The sequence below is a fragment of the Epinephelus lanceolatus genome, chromosome 18 (assembly GCF_041903045.1).
Source record: "Epinephelus lanceolatus isolate andai-2023 chromosome 18, ASM4190304v1, whole genome shotgun sequence".
NCBI lineage: Eukaryota > Metazoa > Chordata > Actinopteri > Perciformes > Serranidae > Epinephelus > Epinephelus lanceolatus.
This window is the reverse complement of record NC_135751.1, coordinates 24,865,001-24,883,498: the sequence shown is the minus strand read 5'-3', so window position 1 is coordinate 24,883,498 and position 18,498 is coordinate 24,865,001. Positions and strand designations below refer to the sequence as shown.

Here is an 18,498-nt window from a genome sequence, read left to right as displayed (position 1 = left end):
GCCGTGTCTCCACTGAGAGAGCGGAGTAGGAGGAAGGTTCCTGTAAAGTTAACGGGCTCTGTATGTGACGTAATCGTTGCGCGACCATTTTGACCGGGGCGACGTAGGGGCGTAGGGACGCCGTTAACGGTGTCTGTAATAACTCATGATTGAGCTAACTGGAGTAGTTTCATGTCGTATCCGACAACAGGAGGCTTTTAACAGATGACGTCCTGATGTTAGCTTTGCTAACTGTCCCTGTCAGCTGCAGCCACTGATGCTTTCTAGACATCGTGATTTCCCAAAACTGAATACATACCACACATATCAACACAAAACTGCTTTGCTAGCTCAATCATGTTGTAACTAAGATATCCGCTGGAAAAGATATTTTTTTCACGGACCGTTTATTGAGTTATTACAGATACCGCTAACAGCTAATGGTTAGCCTAGCTAAACTACGATAACCATGTTGTTATTTACAAAACGTCACATCGCGCCTTGAGTATATCCAATCAGCACCAAGTAATCCCCAAGCCCCAGCCGGGAGTCTTTCGGGGCCGTTCTGAGTACCTACCCCGAGGCAGGGACTTGTTTAGCCCCTGTAAAAGTTCCGGAACTCTGTCCTTCGGGGGTGGTTCCTGCGGTGGAGACACGCACCAACGGCCCCGGCCCCGTAAAATTACCCCGAAGTTCCTGCGGTGGAAACGGGCCTATTAAAATTAATCTGAGCAATAACTTTGAATTGAGGTTTGAAGTGTGAACATAACCTGAGAGACAATAAGAGATTTTTTTAACTTGATGGACCAAGGTGCAATCTGAACAGATGAGTTTCAGTCTGCAACAATTATTTGTTTTGTTAGCATGGCTGTGGACTCAACCCCGTTAACACATCTTACAACAGTACACACACTTCATCACCATAGCAAAGACAACACTGAGCAGCTACTGAACAATCTGCAAAGACTATGATAACTGTGTGTCTGCACTTGTGTGAATCCTAAATAAGAAAGGGGGAGTGAAAGCTAAATTCCTGGACGCTGAGCACATGTTCTGCTTTGCCCTCCTTTCTCCTTTAAAGGGTCGTAGGTGTCAGTCATGTATGTTCGAGTGTACGCGCACGGCTGCCTCCACAGTGGCCCACAATGATTTACACCTACAGCTCTGCACGACAATGAGTGTCATTTGAAATAGCAGGTGTTCTCATGCAGCTTAGCTCATGGAAAGCAAGTTAAAGACAGAGAGAGGGAAAGACAGAGGGGTGTGTGTGTGTGTGTGAGAGGGGAAGGAGAAGGGGGCATTACTGAACCTGAATTAAACTCATAAATGGTGCAGTCAAACTGGCATGCAGGTCACTGAGTTTCCCGACCACTGCTGGGCCTGTTTCTCATCCTGCGACAATAACTTTGCCAGGCAACTTCCAGCAGCACTGGTAGCAGTTATGCTGTTGCTGTTATTAGCTTTGGTGAAAGTCATGTCAGAGATATTCAGGTCAGTCTGAAACCACTGAATATAAAGCATTGGGGTTAGTGGGGAACCGTGCATGCATGTGTGTCTGCACACTGTATGACATCATCTCACCGAGCAAAGAAGAAATGTGAAACTGTGCGCAGATGAAAATGGACAGACTATGAAGATGTCAAAATATTACAAAAGCAGCACTACTCAGGAGGAGAAAAGGAGCAGGAGGGTGAGAACAAGAGTTTAAAACAGAGATGCAGTGCAACAAAGGAGTAACATGAAGTACACAGAGAAACCCTCATGTTGCATGAAGAGAGATAAAAGCAAAAGAGCAAAGATGAGAGGGTTTATAGAGAAACTTTTTTGAGAGGCGACAAAGAGAACAAACGGGGTGCTGTGAAGTCTGAGATGTTAACGGGCTGTCAGTGATCCCCTCACAGTCTTTCCTCTCCCCTGCCGACCCTCCATCTCTCACTCCCTCCTCCACTGCTGTCGTGACCTTCCCTCAGAAGCCACTCCGTCAAACCGGCTTCCAGTCAGACTACTGCCTCTCAGCCTCACCTCACATCAAAGACGGTCATGTTTGGGGGGGGGGGGGGTCGTCAGTAAATACCTCCACAGAAACACACACACACACAGCCTTTAAGTGCATAAAACAGGAAGCCTGCAGCCAGGAGCTAGTAGTTCAGGGAGGTTTTTCACACCGACACACAGATGCTGAGGTTGTCAGAGGGTTAAATCACTGATACAGTAGCTCTGTAGTCTTCCTGCACCAGTGGTGGGTGGGTACTGGGAATTAAAGTGAAAATTTGATAAACCTACTCAAGTAAAGGTAAAAAAAGTACCTGGTTATTACAGGTGGTATTTCTTTTTCTTTCAGGCAGCTGGCAACGTGGCATCTGCAGTAAAGGTGTACTCTGTTGGGGTTTTTTTTGGGAAAGTACTTGCTCCTGAAAAATAAAAATAAAACTTGTAATGCATTACTACCTGTCCCTGTCCTGAACCTCCAGCACTGTTTTGAAAAATAATCAAATGATAAAATGCAAGCTTTACTTTTAGTTAATCCCCCCCCCCCCCCCCCCCCACACCACCACCACCAGGAATATCTCAGCAGCGTGCCTTCCTTGAGACTGGAGGGATTCACTGTGTTTCTCATTCTTGCTGCACATCGTCCTGCCAAACACAGACCAACAAACCACATAGTATATTCACATGGCTTTAATTTGAAAGAGTTGGAGCAAGTTGGGAGAAACTACTTGCTTTCCATTATTCAAACTTCATTTTATATTTTAATTACATACTGAAATCCCTCTCCCCAGCAATGCTTTCCAGCTCCTCCTGGGGGACCCTGAGGTGTTCCCGGGCCAGATGAGATATGTAATCTCTCCGGCATGTTCTCGGTCTGCCCCGTCGCCTCCTACCAGTGGGACGTGCCTGAAACTCCTCCAGCTGGAGGTGCCCAGGAGGCATCCTGATTAGATGCCCAAACCACCTCAACTGACCCCTTTCAAAGCGAAGGAGCAGCGGCTCTACTCTGAGCTCCCTTTGGATGTCCGAGCTTCTCACCCTATCTCTAAGGCTGAGCCCAGCCACCCCACGGAGGAAACTCATTTAAAGCCGCTTGCATACACGAACTCATTCTTTCAGTCATTACCCAGAACTCATGACCATAGGCGAGGGTTGGGACGTAGATGGACCAGTAAATCGAAAGCTTTGTATATTTAAGTGGCAACCTCCAGGGCTGAAAAATGAAGCCAACACCAAACTAGCAAAAACTGCAGTTCCTCAAATGGCCACTTGAGGCTGGCTCCAGAAGACAGTCAATCCCCGTAGACCCCCATGTTAAAAGGCATGTTGGCACAGCCTGGTACGAAAACAGTTTTGGTGTCTATAGCTCATATCCCCCTTGATCGCAACTGTACGCTGGCTGAATTTTTGTATAATCTACCCATTAACATTTTATTGAGGCTTAAAGTTAGGCATCTTAGGGCGGGCCTTTTTGAGGGACAGGCTGTCTGCCGATAGTGGCTTCGACTTGTTAGTCAGAATTACCCCTCACTCCCCCACAGCGCCAGCCTCTTGCCCAAATATGGTCACCTCCGGCCTCAAAAAACCAAGATGGCGACAGCCATAATCCCAAACTCGAGGCCTCAAAACAGAAATCCGCAAACCATTGGGTGACATCACAGTAGCTACATCCATTATTTTTACAGTCTATGGTATGTTTGTGTTCTTTGGTGTCATAAAGAGCTCACAGGAAAATTGACCACACATTGTGAATACTTGAACTGTAATGATTCAGGGCTTTTTATCGTGGATTGCTGTCCCTCACTTTTTATTGGACTTAATGGACTGACAAATAAAATCACAGCAGTTTTAACAACTTTTTTTAATCAGGGAAAATACCCACGTGTTACCATAGTACGTGTACTCATTAGCACTGCTCATTGTGTACTATATTGCTCAAGGTCAGAGCAGGTTCTCACCACAAACAAACCGCACCAGAGTTTGTCTGTAACCACACCAAGACCACATCTTCAAGAAGGTCTCTGTGTGGTTGTTTTGGTGAGATTGCTGTGTTCACACCTGCCCAAACAAACCCCACTTAGGGGGCAAATGAACTTGAGTTCAATCGTACCAAACCAAACAGGGCAGGTGTGAAAGCACCCTGAGACCCACCTTTTCAAGCAGATTCAACTGGGTTGACAGCTCTCACACCAGCTCAGACGAGCATTACTAACCAGGCAAATGGGACGGAGTTTGTTTTAAGCGAACTAAACAGGTTAGGTGGACACCCTCATTTAGACCAGAGCCTTAATTAATGTTATTAGTCACACCTGTGCATGTGAAAAGGTCTTTAGCACTCACTTAACAATAGCTCCCACATGCACGCATTAATAATCTGTCTTTCTAGTACTGAGAGTGTGTGTGGGTGTGTGTGTGTGTGTGTGTGTGTGTGTGTGTGTGTGTGGCTTCAACTCAGTGCCAGGTGCGTCTGCCACCTGCCAGCCGGTGTGAACAGTGTGAGGCCTGTTCTGTGATGCTCTCATCATACCCTCATCAGACAGGTACGTGTGTGGCTGCTTCCTCGGTCTTTCCCACACTCTGAATATAAACTGCATTAACACACACACACACACACACACACACACACACACACACACACACACACACACACACACACACACACATATGCTAAAGTCCAGAGTCCTACAATAATGAAGCTCAAGTCATTTTTTTTGTGTGTGTCAGCACAAGAAAGTCTTTGTGAGTGTGTGTCTGTCCTGTCAAATGACAATAGTGTTGCTTTGAAGATAAGAGAGCAGTGTGTGTGTGTGTGTGTGTGTGTGTGTGTGTGTTTCCTCACAAATGTTATAGTAAGGCTGTACAACTAGGTGGTCTAATCGCACCATTGAATTATAGGACGTAGGAGAGCGCTAAGTCCACTGTGTTTGGCTCCCTTCAGAGGAAGTTCAGCAGTTTTCATCCAAAGAATCAGGGATGATGACGGTCGGTGTCAGATGCTCACACACACACGCACACACCCCACTTAGTCAGCATCTTAATGAAGCCTCCTTTGAGCTCGCCAGTCCTCCTTGTGTTGAAAATAATGAGGTAAAGAACATCCTGAACATCATCTTGATAAAGAGGAGAGTCGCTGAGAGGGAAAAAGAGAAAGAGGCAGGGTTCAGCTGAGTCCATTACTCCTCTGATGGTGGTTGGATCAAAGTAAACACTGATAGTGGTTCCACCACAGTTAATAATACTGCTGCCCAAGAATGTTGGCTGGGCCGGCTACTCCCGACCTCACACGTATAATCACACACACAGAAACGTGCACGCACACACACACATGCGCACACACTCCTCATTCCTCAATAGCAGTGACACATTCCAAGCTTTCTTCCTCTCTTCCCACAAACCAAACACTGCTCACTCCTTCTTTCTAATTGTAGACTTCTGATTTATTTGATGTGCAAAGGGAAACTGGCTTCCCTAGCTGCGCTCCCATCGGAAAACATGCATGCTCACACACTACCTCTCTCTCGCACACACACACATACAGTAGAGGCAATGACTCCACGCATCTCCCTTTGTAATTACAACACATACAAACACCAGCTCCCATTAGAACCTGACTTATCTCCCTCCAGAGGCCTCTACACTCTCAGTAGTTCCTCTGCCACGCCCTCCTTCACTCCCTGCCTCTCTTGCTTCCTCCTTCCTTCCATTTATCAAGACCTGACAGAGGCCCAGCCAGGCTCACTTCAGTCACAAAATGCAAGTTGAGTATTTATAGATCAGTCAGTGAGGATTTGATTTCTTTCAACCTCCACAGACACTGGCACAGTCAGCTAAGAGAGATACAGATGGATTTGACTCAGGGGAAGTAAAAACTAATTCCTACCAGTAAACCCTGTGTGCTCTGGGTTGAATGGATTACCATTGTTTGCTGTGTGTTTGAACAAAATTTGCGGGAAAACTCAAAAGTGACTATGCTTAATGAGATTAAGTAGAAGAATATCACAGATATGGTTCAGGTACAGAGAGCTGGTGCTGAAGTCGAGAGCGTCAGCAGGTTCCCACTGAGAGGCCGAGCAGGGTGCTGTCCATCTCAGCTTTATCAGCAGCATCAGTCAGCCCCTTTCCCCGGGGGGTCCAAAGCGAAACGATCAGGTTTCAGAGCGGTTTTAGGGTTGCTACTCACGACTGTACCGCTCCATCCTTCCTTGTGGCCCAGATGTGTTACAGGTAATTGCACTGTAGTGTAGCATTTTAACAAAGAGAGAGAAAAACAAAAGGAAGGATGGAAACTGAGGAGTTAAGACTCATTTAAGCCCCTTTCCCACTAACACCTGCTAACATCTGGCTATTGTACATAATGGGAAAGGTTACAATCAGCATTCACACCCAGTTCAAATAACTCTGCAGTGGTCACATATATTTACTGGCTCCAGCTCTGACCGGCAGTGATGGAAAAACAACACCCAGGTGAACGTACTAATTTTAGCCCCTTTATCAGCGAGATGCCACGACACAAACAATCCAACTCCGACCATTGTTCCAAATTAGTCTGCGCAGAGTTTGAAAGACTGACTAAATAAGTAAGAGATATGAAAAGTAACCAGCGTGACATTTTCGCTTGCCTCCCTGCTGCTACTGTTTAATAACCTATTTTCCAGCCTGTCCATGACACAGCCTTAGTCTACTGGCAGTGGGAAAGGGACCTATAGCCTATTTTTAGAGGGGTTTCCTGTGTTTAAAAACCCATACACGCGCTAATATAGGTGGTAAAAGGGTACATACTCTCTTTGTGTACAAGAATAGTTTTGTGCATTCCAAACGCTGTGACAGTCTCATTCAGGGCGCCCTATTTAAACTGCTCTGGCCTGCCTACTGTTGCTGCTTCCTCTGCAAGCTACTTTGCAACCCACCTCCACCCCAGCTCCTCCTTTTCATGCTGTCTGACTTATCAATGTCATTTCTGTTTGTCATTGATGCTGCTCTGTTCTGTTCCCGAGGGGTCTTTGCTGCTGCTCTCCCTGCCTTAGGCTTTCCATGTAGGCACATGGAAGGGCAGAGAGGTGTGCGCTCTCTTCGCCTTATGCTTTCTACATAGGTGAGTGGAAGAGGCTTTCTGCATAGGCACAAGGAAAGGCAGAGAGGCCCCTGAACGCAGCCATACTGCCAAATATAATACTGCAGATGGAAATAGAGTTTTCTTTGGCCAAAGTCTTCCTGATTGAACTACAACAAATAATTGCTAAACTAGTAACTGAACTACATGTAGTTAACTACTCCCCAGCACTGACCACAAGTGTGTTTGTTGAGGAAGTAAAGGTTTTAAAATGACCCCAGCAAGGTTGGAAACAGGCCTTTACACTTTTTAAGGACGAAAGAACAAGAGGTGAGATTAGTGAGCATTTATGTGCTGTTTAATCTCTCCTGTGTTGCTAATAAGCCATTATCTGTGTGAGGTGAGATGTGTGTGCACGCGAGAGGAACGTTTCTAAGGGACTGCCACCCAGGGGTGAAACCAGAGACCAGAACTCAGAAGCACTGACGACCCACTCACCTACCCCTGTGCCAAACCCCACCACCACCGCCACCTCCTCCACCCCTCTCCTCAATCAACCTTCGCTGCCCTAATCCAGTGTTTACATAAAACACTGGGCAGTAATGATAGCCATGAGACCATGGACCACCCCATGTCCCTGCACACCCTCCTCCCCACCACCGCCCCCACCAACCTTCCACCGCTAACCCAAAGCTGTTTTCACAGGAGCCAAATACCTTAAATACATAATTAGCGGGGTCATTTGTGCAACGGGGGCCCCAGCGAGGGCATGAGCGTGTCCGTGTGAGTTTGTGGGGGGCAGAGGGAGGATGAGGAGTGTAGCAGGGGCAGGATATGAAGACGTGAGAGAGAGGCAGACAAAGACATGCATTCATGGCTGTGGCCCCGGACAAACTTGGCTGTCGCCATCTTCAAAGGCATCCTCTGCCTTTCCTCAAAACCCAGAGGCCACAGGTTAGGGCAGAGAGGAGAAACATAACAGGGTGACATGGAGGGAGAGAGGAAAGGGGAGGACGGGAGAGGGAAGAGAGGGGTGTAAGTAATGAAGCAAAGGTTACACGATCTGTAATCTGGGAAGGAAGTAGTCGAGGTTGACTCAGAGGGGGTTTGAGGCTGTAAACGGCTTGTGTCAGTTAGATCAAGTTGTATATCAAATCATGTAAAAAACAAAGTTTGAATTTAAAAATGTATTTACAGTAACCATGGAAAATTCCTTCACACTGAGAGAGATGATTAAAGCTTTGCAATGCATCCGCCACTTTGCACCACCAGCAACATCCCCCATACGACCCCTGATCCCTGAACTCTGACCCTGTGCATTGTGGGTAGTCAAATCACAGTTTGCCCTCCGCAAGAGCCCAAAATTCCAGTGGTCCATGTTTCACACTGGGAGACCTCCTTTGTATTGTTCAACTGCACACACAGAGCCCATTCAGCAGCCCTCTTCACACCTTGTCTGCCCCCTCGTCCCCCTCTGGCATTGTTTATGAAAGCATGTCCACTTAGTGCTGCCCTGTCTGCCCCCTCTTGCTGTGGTGCCGATTACCCACATCCTGAGTCAACTTCATCCCCTCTTTTCTTCTTGTTTTTCCCCCCTCTCTATACATCCCCTCGCACTCTCACTCCTCAGGGTGTTTTCACTCCTCTCTCCTGAGCTCCGTCCACCTCCTCCCTCTTTCCTCAACATGACATATTGCTCTCTTTTTTCTGAACCCACTGCACACGCTACACTGACTCCTCAATCCACACCTCAGCCCTCCCTCCGTCCTTATGAATGAAGCAATGAATGTCAGATAAAAACAATAAAGTCAATCAAGCCTCTGCTCTTCCTTTTATCTTTACTTTATTCACTTTATCCCCTGTTCCACTGGCTCGCAGAGCTGCTGTCTCTCTGATCCTTTCTCTCTTTCATGTTTTGCCTTTCTTCAGAGGAGGGAGACTTTCATGTCCCTTAGCCCTGGGATTAGGGTGAGCTGCTCGGGGAAAAGTAATAAAGCCCCCAGCACCTACCGTCTGCTGCTGGTGGATCCTGGAGCAAAGCCCAGCTCCTGCTCAGCCTGCAAGCCTGGAAAAGCTCACATTTCCTGTATACACCACCCTCACATCCAGCTCCTGTCCTGCCTCCCCTGGCAGCACCAACACATGTGGACTCCACTCTTTTAAACTCGCATAATCTGTGTATCGTGTACATTTTTTTTCAAATTACACAGATATTTGGATAAAATGTGCAAGTCTGTCACTAATGAGGGAGCAGATAAGGTTATTCTGGCGCAGGGTGGTCCCTCTAAATTTGAGGTTTCTTTTCCTCTTTCCTCTGCAATACTGTTCACTTCAATATTGCTCATTTCCTTAATTCCTACTTTCCATAACCTCAATTTGTGCCCATGAGCCCATGTTTCTGTCTCAAAGGTCCAGTGCGAGGGGTTTCTGGGGATATATTGGCAAAAATGGAATATAATATATCAAGTATGTTTTCTTTAGTTTGTAATCACCTGAAAGTAAGAATCATTATGTTTTTGTCACCTTAGGATGATATCAACATAGGGAGCGTGTCCTTATCCACGGAGTCTAGTTGCACCGCCATGTTTCTACAGTAGCCAAGAATGGACAAATCAAAAAGTGGCTCTTGAAAGGGCCATTCATGTGCTTACCATAGTTAGCAGTCGCCCTGAAACGAGCCAAACAGCATGGCAAAAACACAGATCTTTACCATGAAACTGCTTAGTTTAGTGTTTTTACTGGTTTAAATCACCAGGTCCATTTGTGTGGGAGAGGAAGAGACCTCTGTGAATTATTCGGCCCAAGGTAAAAACCTCCTGAACTTCTGGATCTTAAGTTACCAGAGACAAAAGGCGAGCACAGACTTGCAGGTGCTGGGCTGCCAGCACGTCTGTGACATGCAAAACAGCATCGGAGAAACACTGATTTGTAACGTGAAACCGCTTTATTCAGCTTTTTTACTGGGTTAAATCACCAGGTCCGTTTGTTTTGGAGAAGAAGAGACCTCTGCATATAATTCGGTTCCTAGTTTAAACCTCCTGAACTTCTGGATCTTAAGTTATCAGAGGCAAAGGGTGAGCGCACATTAGCAGGTGCTGGGCTTGCAGCCCATCTATGACATGCAAAACAGCATTGGAGAAACACTGATTTGTAACATGAGACTGCTTTATTCAGTGTTTTTACTGTTTTAAATCTCCGGGTCCATTTGTTTTGGAGAGGAAGAGGCCTCTGTGAGTAATTTGGCTCCCGGTAAACTATGAACACTGAAGGAATCCCAACTGGGAGCTCAAGCTTGGCGCATGGGAGAAGTTTCAGCTGGCTGCAGTCTGCACTAGATGCTACTAAATCCTGCACACTGCTCCTTGATTGCTGCATGACATCTATACTGCATCTATAGTCAGCACAATGCAAACAAATAATAGGACTCAACATTCAGTGAACAGTTTCATAAGCAGAAATATATTTATTGTTGAAAACATAAATATATAAATTATGATTACTGCTGTCTTTATCCAATGGAAGCCCAGAAGAAAAGTAATGAAGGCTTGGTGATAGCGTAATGGCGTTTTCTGTAATCAAATAGCTCTAAGCGTGGTCCCTGGTTTACTGAGAGCGCTATCTTACATCGATGTGAATGTGAACAGTGATGAAACATTAGCCTTATAAATATAGCACCAGTCAGCTGATGGTAAATTCACAGGTGGGCTGCGTGCGTGTGTGTGTGTGCGTGTGTGTGTGTGTGTGTGTGTGTGTGTAATCTGTGCCATGTTTCAATCAAACACTCCTCATTTGACTTTCACTTGACTCACTTCACAGTGCACGGTGACTCACTCTTTCGCCTTTGACTTCCTCCTTTGAACACGGGTTGGAGGACAACTGTTGTTTTTGCACTGCGTCGGCCTGGTTACACATTCATCATTGTTACAGGAACCGGTAAGGAAGTAATTGTTTGTTCCATCGGGGGGGCACGGGTTCAAGCCAGTGCTGTACTGTTTTCAGGCCACCTCTTCAGAGCACTCATCATCGTCATCTGTCCTGATGGTATGTGGCTGCACAAGGTGTGAGGACCTTCACAGTGTGGAGCGATCAGAGATTTGTTCTCCTGTCAACAGACGAGTAAAGCCTGGCCAAACAAGGAGCCCATTCATGCACTTGTCGATTTGCTTTGCTCGCTCATTCACTCTTTAAGGTGGACTTTGCTCTTTGCAGGCACAGCATGTATGCTTGTGAAGCAGAGCGGGCTGGCATCTTCCTTATCAATGTTGAGAGTGATATAGGTGAAAAATAGTCTCATGTGCAGTGCACACACACACATACATGCACACTGGAGTTGCTCTAACATGTTTTGTGTGATCGGCATGAACATGTTTTAACGTGTTGTTTGCATGTTTTTGTGAAACGCCACTTGTTGCCACTCTTGAGCTGCAGTGCTTCTCATGACTGCAGAATAAGCTACGCCAAGGCGACTCACTATGAAGTCACCATGTTTGAGCCACTCTGACACAACAAGCACTGGCAGCCTTCTCTCCCTCGTCTCCCTCCACCCCCTGCCCCCATTTTTGCATCTCTTCCAATGGATTAAATACAGGCATTCAACCACAACAACAGAAATAAACATAATTCCTGCTCGAATATAAGTAAGCTTAATATATTTCATAACAAAAATAAAGCATCTTCCTGTACTGACTCTCACATCTCCTCCTTGCACACATATATCCAAACCATATACAAGACTTGACATCATTCAGATATACTGTAATATAATAAGAAACATGGATGACAACAATAACATTGACTAAAAAAAAAAAAAATTGAGATTGTGATACTGATGGTTACAAAAAACCAGACCACACAGAACTCTTGCATGTCTCCAAGATCATTAAAACATCCTTTTTGTTCTTTCTTTGTACTGGAAGAGACAGAAAGCAAACGTCCACACGTATAAATAGTTTGTAAGTAGCGTCGCATCTTCTTTTTCAAATTAAACTGTACACAGCAAGTGGGCAAAGTCACAGACCACCAGAGGTGTTGGAAGATTTCTTCTTTACTCAGAGCAAACATCCACAAACTCAAAATGTTTGATACTCCATAGTCGTTTGACAAAAAAACACCTCCATCTCTCTTTCCATTGTTTTTCCTTTATTTTTCTTCCTGTGTATGCAAGAGTCACTTAACCAGGGCAGGGCACTTTTATGTTGCCCAGCTGGAGGTCGTCCACCGCTGTTTTGGAGTCTGAGCACCAGATTCCCACGAATGCTTGATCCAGCTGTTTCATCGCCGTTTCTGTTGTGCGTCTTATGCAAACAAAGTCTGTCAAAATGTTCAACACAAATCCCTTTCATCATCTCCCTTCGGCCTCTTTCTGCCCTGCCCGAGCTCTACAGCATCTTTCTCTTTTTCCTCTTAATCAGCGGCAGGTTTTAGTTGTCTGGGTGGGTGGTGTACCACAGAGGAAGTCATCATCACTGGTTACTGTTTTTAAAAAGCACCTTTGGCATTTTATTTATTGTTGTCTGTCTATTTTCAGTCTCTCGTCTTAACAGAAAAGTTTGTCTTTTTAAAACGAAGGTGGCATGGCAGTGGGGAAGAGGACAGAGCAGGTCTCCTGTTGGCGGCGTCCTCTATTTCAGTCCCTCCCACGCTGAAGTCCCTTGGTCTGATTGGTCTCACCTCACGTCCACTGTGGGAGAGGCAGAGAGAGCTGAGATCAGTGTCACAGTTTTTATGAACACATCAAATGGGTGACATCATGGAGAGAAACAAAAAAAAACAAAAAAAAGAACTTTGCAGTTTGTGCCCAATTGCATAAATTTCTTCATGCATTTCAAACAAGCTGACACATCTCACACAAGAATGTTCTGAATCATGTTTCCCCAGATTTCAAAGACAGTGATCGGACCAGACGTCATTATGTCCAGTCAAAATATCTGAGTGTCATTGTGAGCGTAGAAGACAAAGAGCTGGGCATGAAACTTTTGTGGTATGATTATTTTACAAAAAAAAAAAAATCTCTTTAAGACAAAGCAGGTGAGAATAATATCAGTCCCTCCAGGATTTCGCAGGCTGTTTTGCGGTGAATGATGTTTATTGCCATTTTTTTTTTACAATGAAATTGCATTGTGTAGTTGTGATGTGGTCTTGGATTGGGAGTGTGTTATTGTGAGTATTCAGTGTTTCCCACAGAATTAGAATCTATGTATAATAGTATGGAGGTTGGAGGGGCAGTGACGGCTTAATGCCACCGATCAGCTGATGAGACCGTACCGTGAGAGGCTCTACTGCTGCTCTGCTCGAGTTAGCATAGCATAACGTGAGCAGCGGCTAACATGACAACTGAGCATTAATCTCACACTGAAATGGTTCAACTCTGTCGTCAAAGCTGTTAATAACCATTGAGTAAAGTTAGCTGTGTGATGCTAGCCGTTAACCCTTTCACCATGTATAAGTGTGTGTGACTCTGTCCCAGGGGCAAAGCTCCGGTCCTGCAGTAGTAACAGAAGTCTCATGGTATCCAAAGAGAGAGAGGAGCTGAGCGAATCAACACGCTGCACGCAGCTCTACAATAAAAATTTCAAATGTGTAGTAAAGTTGTGGTTGTTTTGATCCTAACATCGCAAAATCCTGGAGGGACTGAAATACTGTTGATGATAAGGTGCTAAAAAAAAAAAGGTGTAACAAACACACTGTGACATACAGTGGGTGTACCACAACAAAAACAGTGCACACACAAGCACAACACAGTGACACAAAGCAGATGTATGCGGTGCACATGCTCAGCAGGCCAAAACATTAGCATGCAGCATCCGGGCACAGAGCATGGTACTCCTTGGCCCTCCCTCTTCTCACACTGATTGGCTGTGATGTGATTGGTGATGGTGATTGGCAGGCCCTCGTCGTGCCCTGATTGGGCCACTGCAGTGCCAGAAGGTGAGAGGACGCCGCGGTGCTAAAGTCCTACCTGTTCCCTTCACAGCTTTCCAGTGGACTTTGGGCAATGAGTGCAACTTTATTAGGTCACCAATAAATCCTTGCTGGGCTTAAGCTTTTTAGGTTTCCTTTTTTTACCTTTAGCCCTACGGTGGCCTGAAAACACAAAGTCGGGGAGGGTGGATAGGAAGGAGGGTTAAAAGCAAGAAGCGGGGTTTATGATACAGAGAGAGGCACAACAGCCCTGGGACAGAAGCAGAGAGTGCAAAGATATGACACTATAAATACTTCAGATGCCTTATCAGCACACATCCAGCGCTTATCTGCTCCCAGGGAGAGAAAGGCTTCAGATCAAGGCACTGGCGGATTTACCTGCTGTCATGCCAAGCAGCCTTTGGACACCCTCCCTTAACACACATACACTTTCACACACACACACACACACACACACACACACACACACACACACAGAGCTTCGTCTAAAGCACAAACACACAAGCTTTACAGTTTTGCAATAGCAGGTCAGCTAACAGGTGTGTCTGTCTGTTTGGAAGCAACAATAGAAAAAGGTCATCCAGTGCAAAGCCAAAGAGCCAGACAGACAGAGAGACCATCAGACAGACATGAGGTGGAAGAAGCATGATGATGCATGATGATGTAGGGAGGAAGGTGCGCCATCAAACTCAGCCTCAGAGTGATTTTTTTGAAAAAAGGCAATGCTGGGACACTGTTTGTGATTACGCAACAATGATATATAAAAACTCTGAGGGTCATATTTACCTGTTTCTGCATCCGAGTGCTCCACCACATGATGTTGTGATGTGCACACGCACTCCAGGTGGTCTTCTAACCGCACAAAGACCTCTTTCAGCTTGGGTCTCCTCCTCACGTACTCCACCTTCGCCACCTGAGGAGAGGAAGAGAGAAAAGGTTATCCACAGAGTCAGATCCAGCTCCACCATCACTCTTCGCCGTGCGTGTGTGACGTCTATGACTGCACACACTCTTCACCTGTACGCCAACATCAAGAGGCGTAGCGCTGTGACTGATGACTCTTTCATAAACTGATTCATAAAATTGTAAAAAAAAAACAAAAAAAAAAACAAACCGCCAGCCGTCGCTTTGCCTTGCCGTGTTTGAAGTGTGACGGCAGCATTCCTCAGACGCTGATGCATTGGGTTCCGCTTGCTGTGTGCTCTGTGGGCTGTTGATCAGGTGTGTAAATACTGAATGGAGCGTATGACCCTGTCCAAGCAAGCTCAAACAATGGGAGAGGAGAGATGGAGCGTAGGGGGGGGGGGGGGGGGGCGGTGTACGCCCTTAGGCCCAGGGAAGGTTTACCCTGGCAGGAGAAGAGAGGCTGGGAGATCCCCCCCCCCCTGCTCCAGGCCTGGAGCATCCACATCCAGACAGACTCGCACCTAAACTCCCTCGCCTTGTTCTGACATGTAGGCTGGTTTTAAACCACATTAATACTTCTTCATGTGTTAGGGAAAGTGTTGCTTAACATGTGCATGCAAGAAATACACCTTACATGGTCTAATCTAAGCAGTAGAACCCCAGAAAGCGGCCCGTCCAATCTAACAAACACAAAAGCAATGAAGAAATTCCTATCCTTCAGTCCAGCTAACACCCTCTCCGTTTAACACAACAGGCCTGACCTCCGCTTCCCACCCAACAGCTAGTAATGAAAAGGACCAATCCTCGGAGGGTTATGAATAGGCTATGTTGATTAAAGCTCAGATGAAAGCTGAATAGAGAAGGTTGCGTGGAGGTTATGATGATCTTGTTGTGTAACTCAGGGGAGGTGGCCGCATGCTTTTCCCTCTCTGATGTGAGTGCCAAGGGCAGGTAACCTTCACATCCACCGCTGAGGGCCCGGGGGCCACATGGAAACAATATCCCCCGCTTCACCCATCTTCCTGGTCACTGCACGAGAGAGGATATTGGCCGACAATCTCCCCGCGCTCTCTGGTGTTATGAACAACACGGTTTTGCAGTCAGCATGAGGCTCACACATGCACAGACGGAGGGGCCAAAACCAATGAGAGGCTTTCCTTCTCCTTCTATCCTGTGATGGCACACTGCCAAGGCTGGCTTTCAGTGGTGAATTAGTCATGCAGACAAATGAACATACCAATCCCTGTCTGATAAAACAAAGTGTAATGTTGACACTCACACTGCTCATGTCAGTGTGGTAAGAATGGCTGGAGGGTCGTCTGGGGAGGCTAAAACTGAAATCAAGGATTGGTGGTTTCACCAGGCGCTCCTTTGCAACAGTTTCTTTCCATGGAGAGATGAGAGAGACAAGAGGGAGTGAAAAAAGGGTAAGCAAGCAGAGGAGGTATGCAGTGAGCAAACAGAGGACAATGGTGTCTGGGTTGCTGTTATCGGGCCCTGACAGAGAGACAGAGGGCCAGAGCAGGGACGAACTGCGAGCATGAAGGTGGACCATCACTCCCATTAGGGAACACGAGGGTGTGTGTGTGCAAACAGAGGGGGGTTATTTAAGGAAGGGGGAGGAAGGACTGACCATGATCATGACTAGCATTAGATGGCATTCATCTGTTACCTATTAACATTTGGTTTCTGGGTTACCCGCTGGGGAACTTTGTTACATTGACGCTGACAGAAGAGATAGAGAAGTTATCAAAGGTTTATTGTTATCTACCGAAAGTGCAGACGGCATCACAGAGTGACACGGATTTACCAGAAAACAACTGCTTATATTTAATCAAACTATGTGACTGAGAGAGGAAACATGCAGCTGTCTCTGCGGATGGCTCTGCTGTCACTGGTTACGGGAATCTCTGAGCTGAGGGGGGTTCAGGAGCCAAAAGAGTCAGCAGCATCTGACACTTACTACTGAGGCTGATCCTAATGAGTAACACACACACACACACACACACACGCACACACACACACACACACACACACACACACACACACACACACACACACACACACACACAAACTCTTCTGGCCAAACAAACAGCTATTGACAGACAGATAAAGCGATGGGCCCCCTTGATGAGAGGCCCAGCAGTCGGCTTGTCTCCTTGCCCCTCACACAGCAGGGTTAAAAACACTCCCTGCAGGACACACACACAAAAGCACACTCACACTTTCATATTTGTCTGTGGATGTGTATAATTGTGCTGTAATACCGCTCTACCCACTTTGTCAACACTCTCTCGTTCTCCTTCTGTCTTGTTTCTCGTGGAATGGCGGTCTTCGCCTACTACATTTTTTTCCACTTTAAAATCCATATTTAATCCTCCCGTCCTCCATTTTTAGCCACGTCTTCGCAACACAAAGAACACCGGCTTCCTATCCGGTGCAGAGTCAATGATTTCCCACATAAAACATACATCAGAAAGAGACCCCCATGCTACAACGAGGGGCCCCACACTCTCTTTGTATAAATCAAACCGCTCTAAACTCCCTAGAAATCCGCGGCCCTGAGAAAGAGTCCCCCCAAGCGGCTGTGGAATGATATCCGATCCAGAGGGTTAGGGTGAGGCAAGGGGCTCTGGGAAGTGCACCCCCTCAGTTTGTCCTCAGCGTCTCCACGGCCCTCCATGTGGAGCCGATTGTCCCGGTCGGACTAATTGGGAATTCCCTGAGCATGAAGCACTGATGAGAGCATGATGGAGGGGAAAGTTTTACTCCGTCTTTCCAAGGAAAACACAACAGGGTTGTGGATGTGCACCGCGGGCCATCGCGAACTGGAACAGTGACAGAATCGAGAAAAAAATAAATAAGAATGCATGTGTGTGTTTGGAGAATGGACGGGTGCGAAGAGGCTGAACAAGGTGGTGATTCATCTATCAGGAGGGAGACACTGAGAGGTTGTGCCCTGGAAACAAAAAGCTCCTGTTGAGATGCTACAACTGTGAGCAAGTGGAGGAAAAGTGGGGAGAGTTTTGGGAAGGAGAGAGTGTAAAGAAACATCCTCCGGAATCACAAGAAAGAAAATATGAAACTCGGAAGAAGAAGATGATCCTCAAAAGGACGAGGAGCAAACAACAGATCGGACGAAAACAGCCAAGACAACCTGCTGCTGCCCTCTGCATCCACCCCCTACAACACACACAAAGGTTCAAGGGGTTATCACAGGCAGTGTGTGGAGAAGAGAGGGAGCAAGGAGCGCATTCATCATGTCACTCACAGGCCTGCAATGCCAAAAAGTCCCTGCACGGCACACCACTCTCTCCCCACCACATCAGTGTATCACTGTATGTACCTGACCTCATCATGTGTTGTGCTTCCCTTTCTTTTAGAGACTGAAAGAGTCATCATGCAATATAAACTATCAAAGAATCCAAAAGATGTGTAATCTTTCCATTTTTCCTCCTCTTGTCTGTTTTTATAGAACAATTGCAGATGAAAAAGACATTACACTGAGAACTTAAAAGAGTAAATCAGATTTTAATGAAAGAGAGCACGAGCGATACAATAAATGGGAAAGACTGGCAGAGGGGTAAAATTAGAGAGTGGGAGATGGCAGTGTTGCCGAGAGTGAGGAGGGAGTGAACAACTATTTCGCATAA

At 46.3% G+C, this 18,498-nt stretch overlaps 1 protein-coding gene across 2 annotated transcripts in view; it reads right to left on the bottom strand.

Annotated features, from left to right (window-relative positions):
• Positions 1 to 10,456: 10,456 nt before the first annotated feature.
• pdgfab (platelet-derived growth factor alpha polypeptide b) overlaps positions 10,457 to 18,498 on the bottom strand; it is a 23,286-nt gene continuing 15,244 nt past the window's right edge. Inside the window, exons 5-7 of one of the 2 annotated variants that reach the window (XR_004502662.2) lie at positions 14,726 to 14,852; positions 13,977 to 14,101; positions 10,457 to 12,698 (exon numbers count right to left, since the gene is read on the bottom strand). Coding sequence is in view for 1 of the 2 variants with exons in the window: in XM_033645182.2 (XP_033501073.1) it covers positions 12,685 to 12,698; positions 14,726 to 14,852 (141 nt within the window). In the remaining variant the exon portion in view is untranslated. The remainder of the gene's footprint in view (positions 12,699 to 13,976; positions 14,102 to 14,725; positions 14,853 to 18,498) is intronic. The other variant, XM_033645182.2, reaches the window with a different exon arrangement.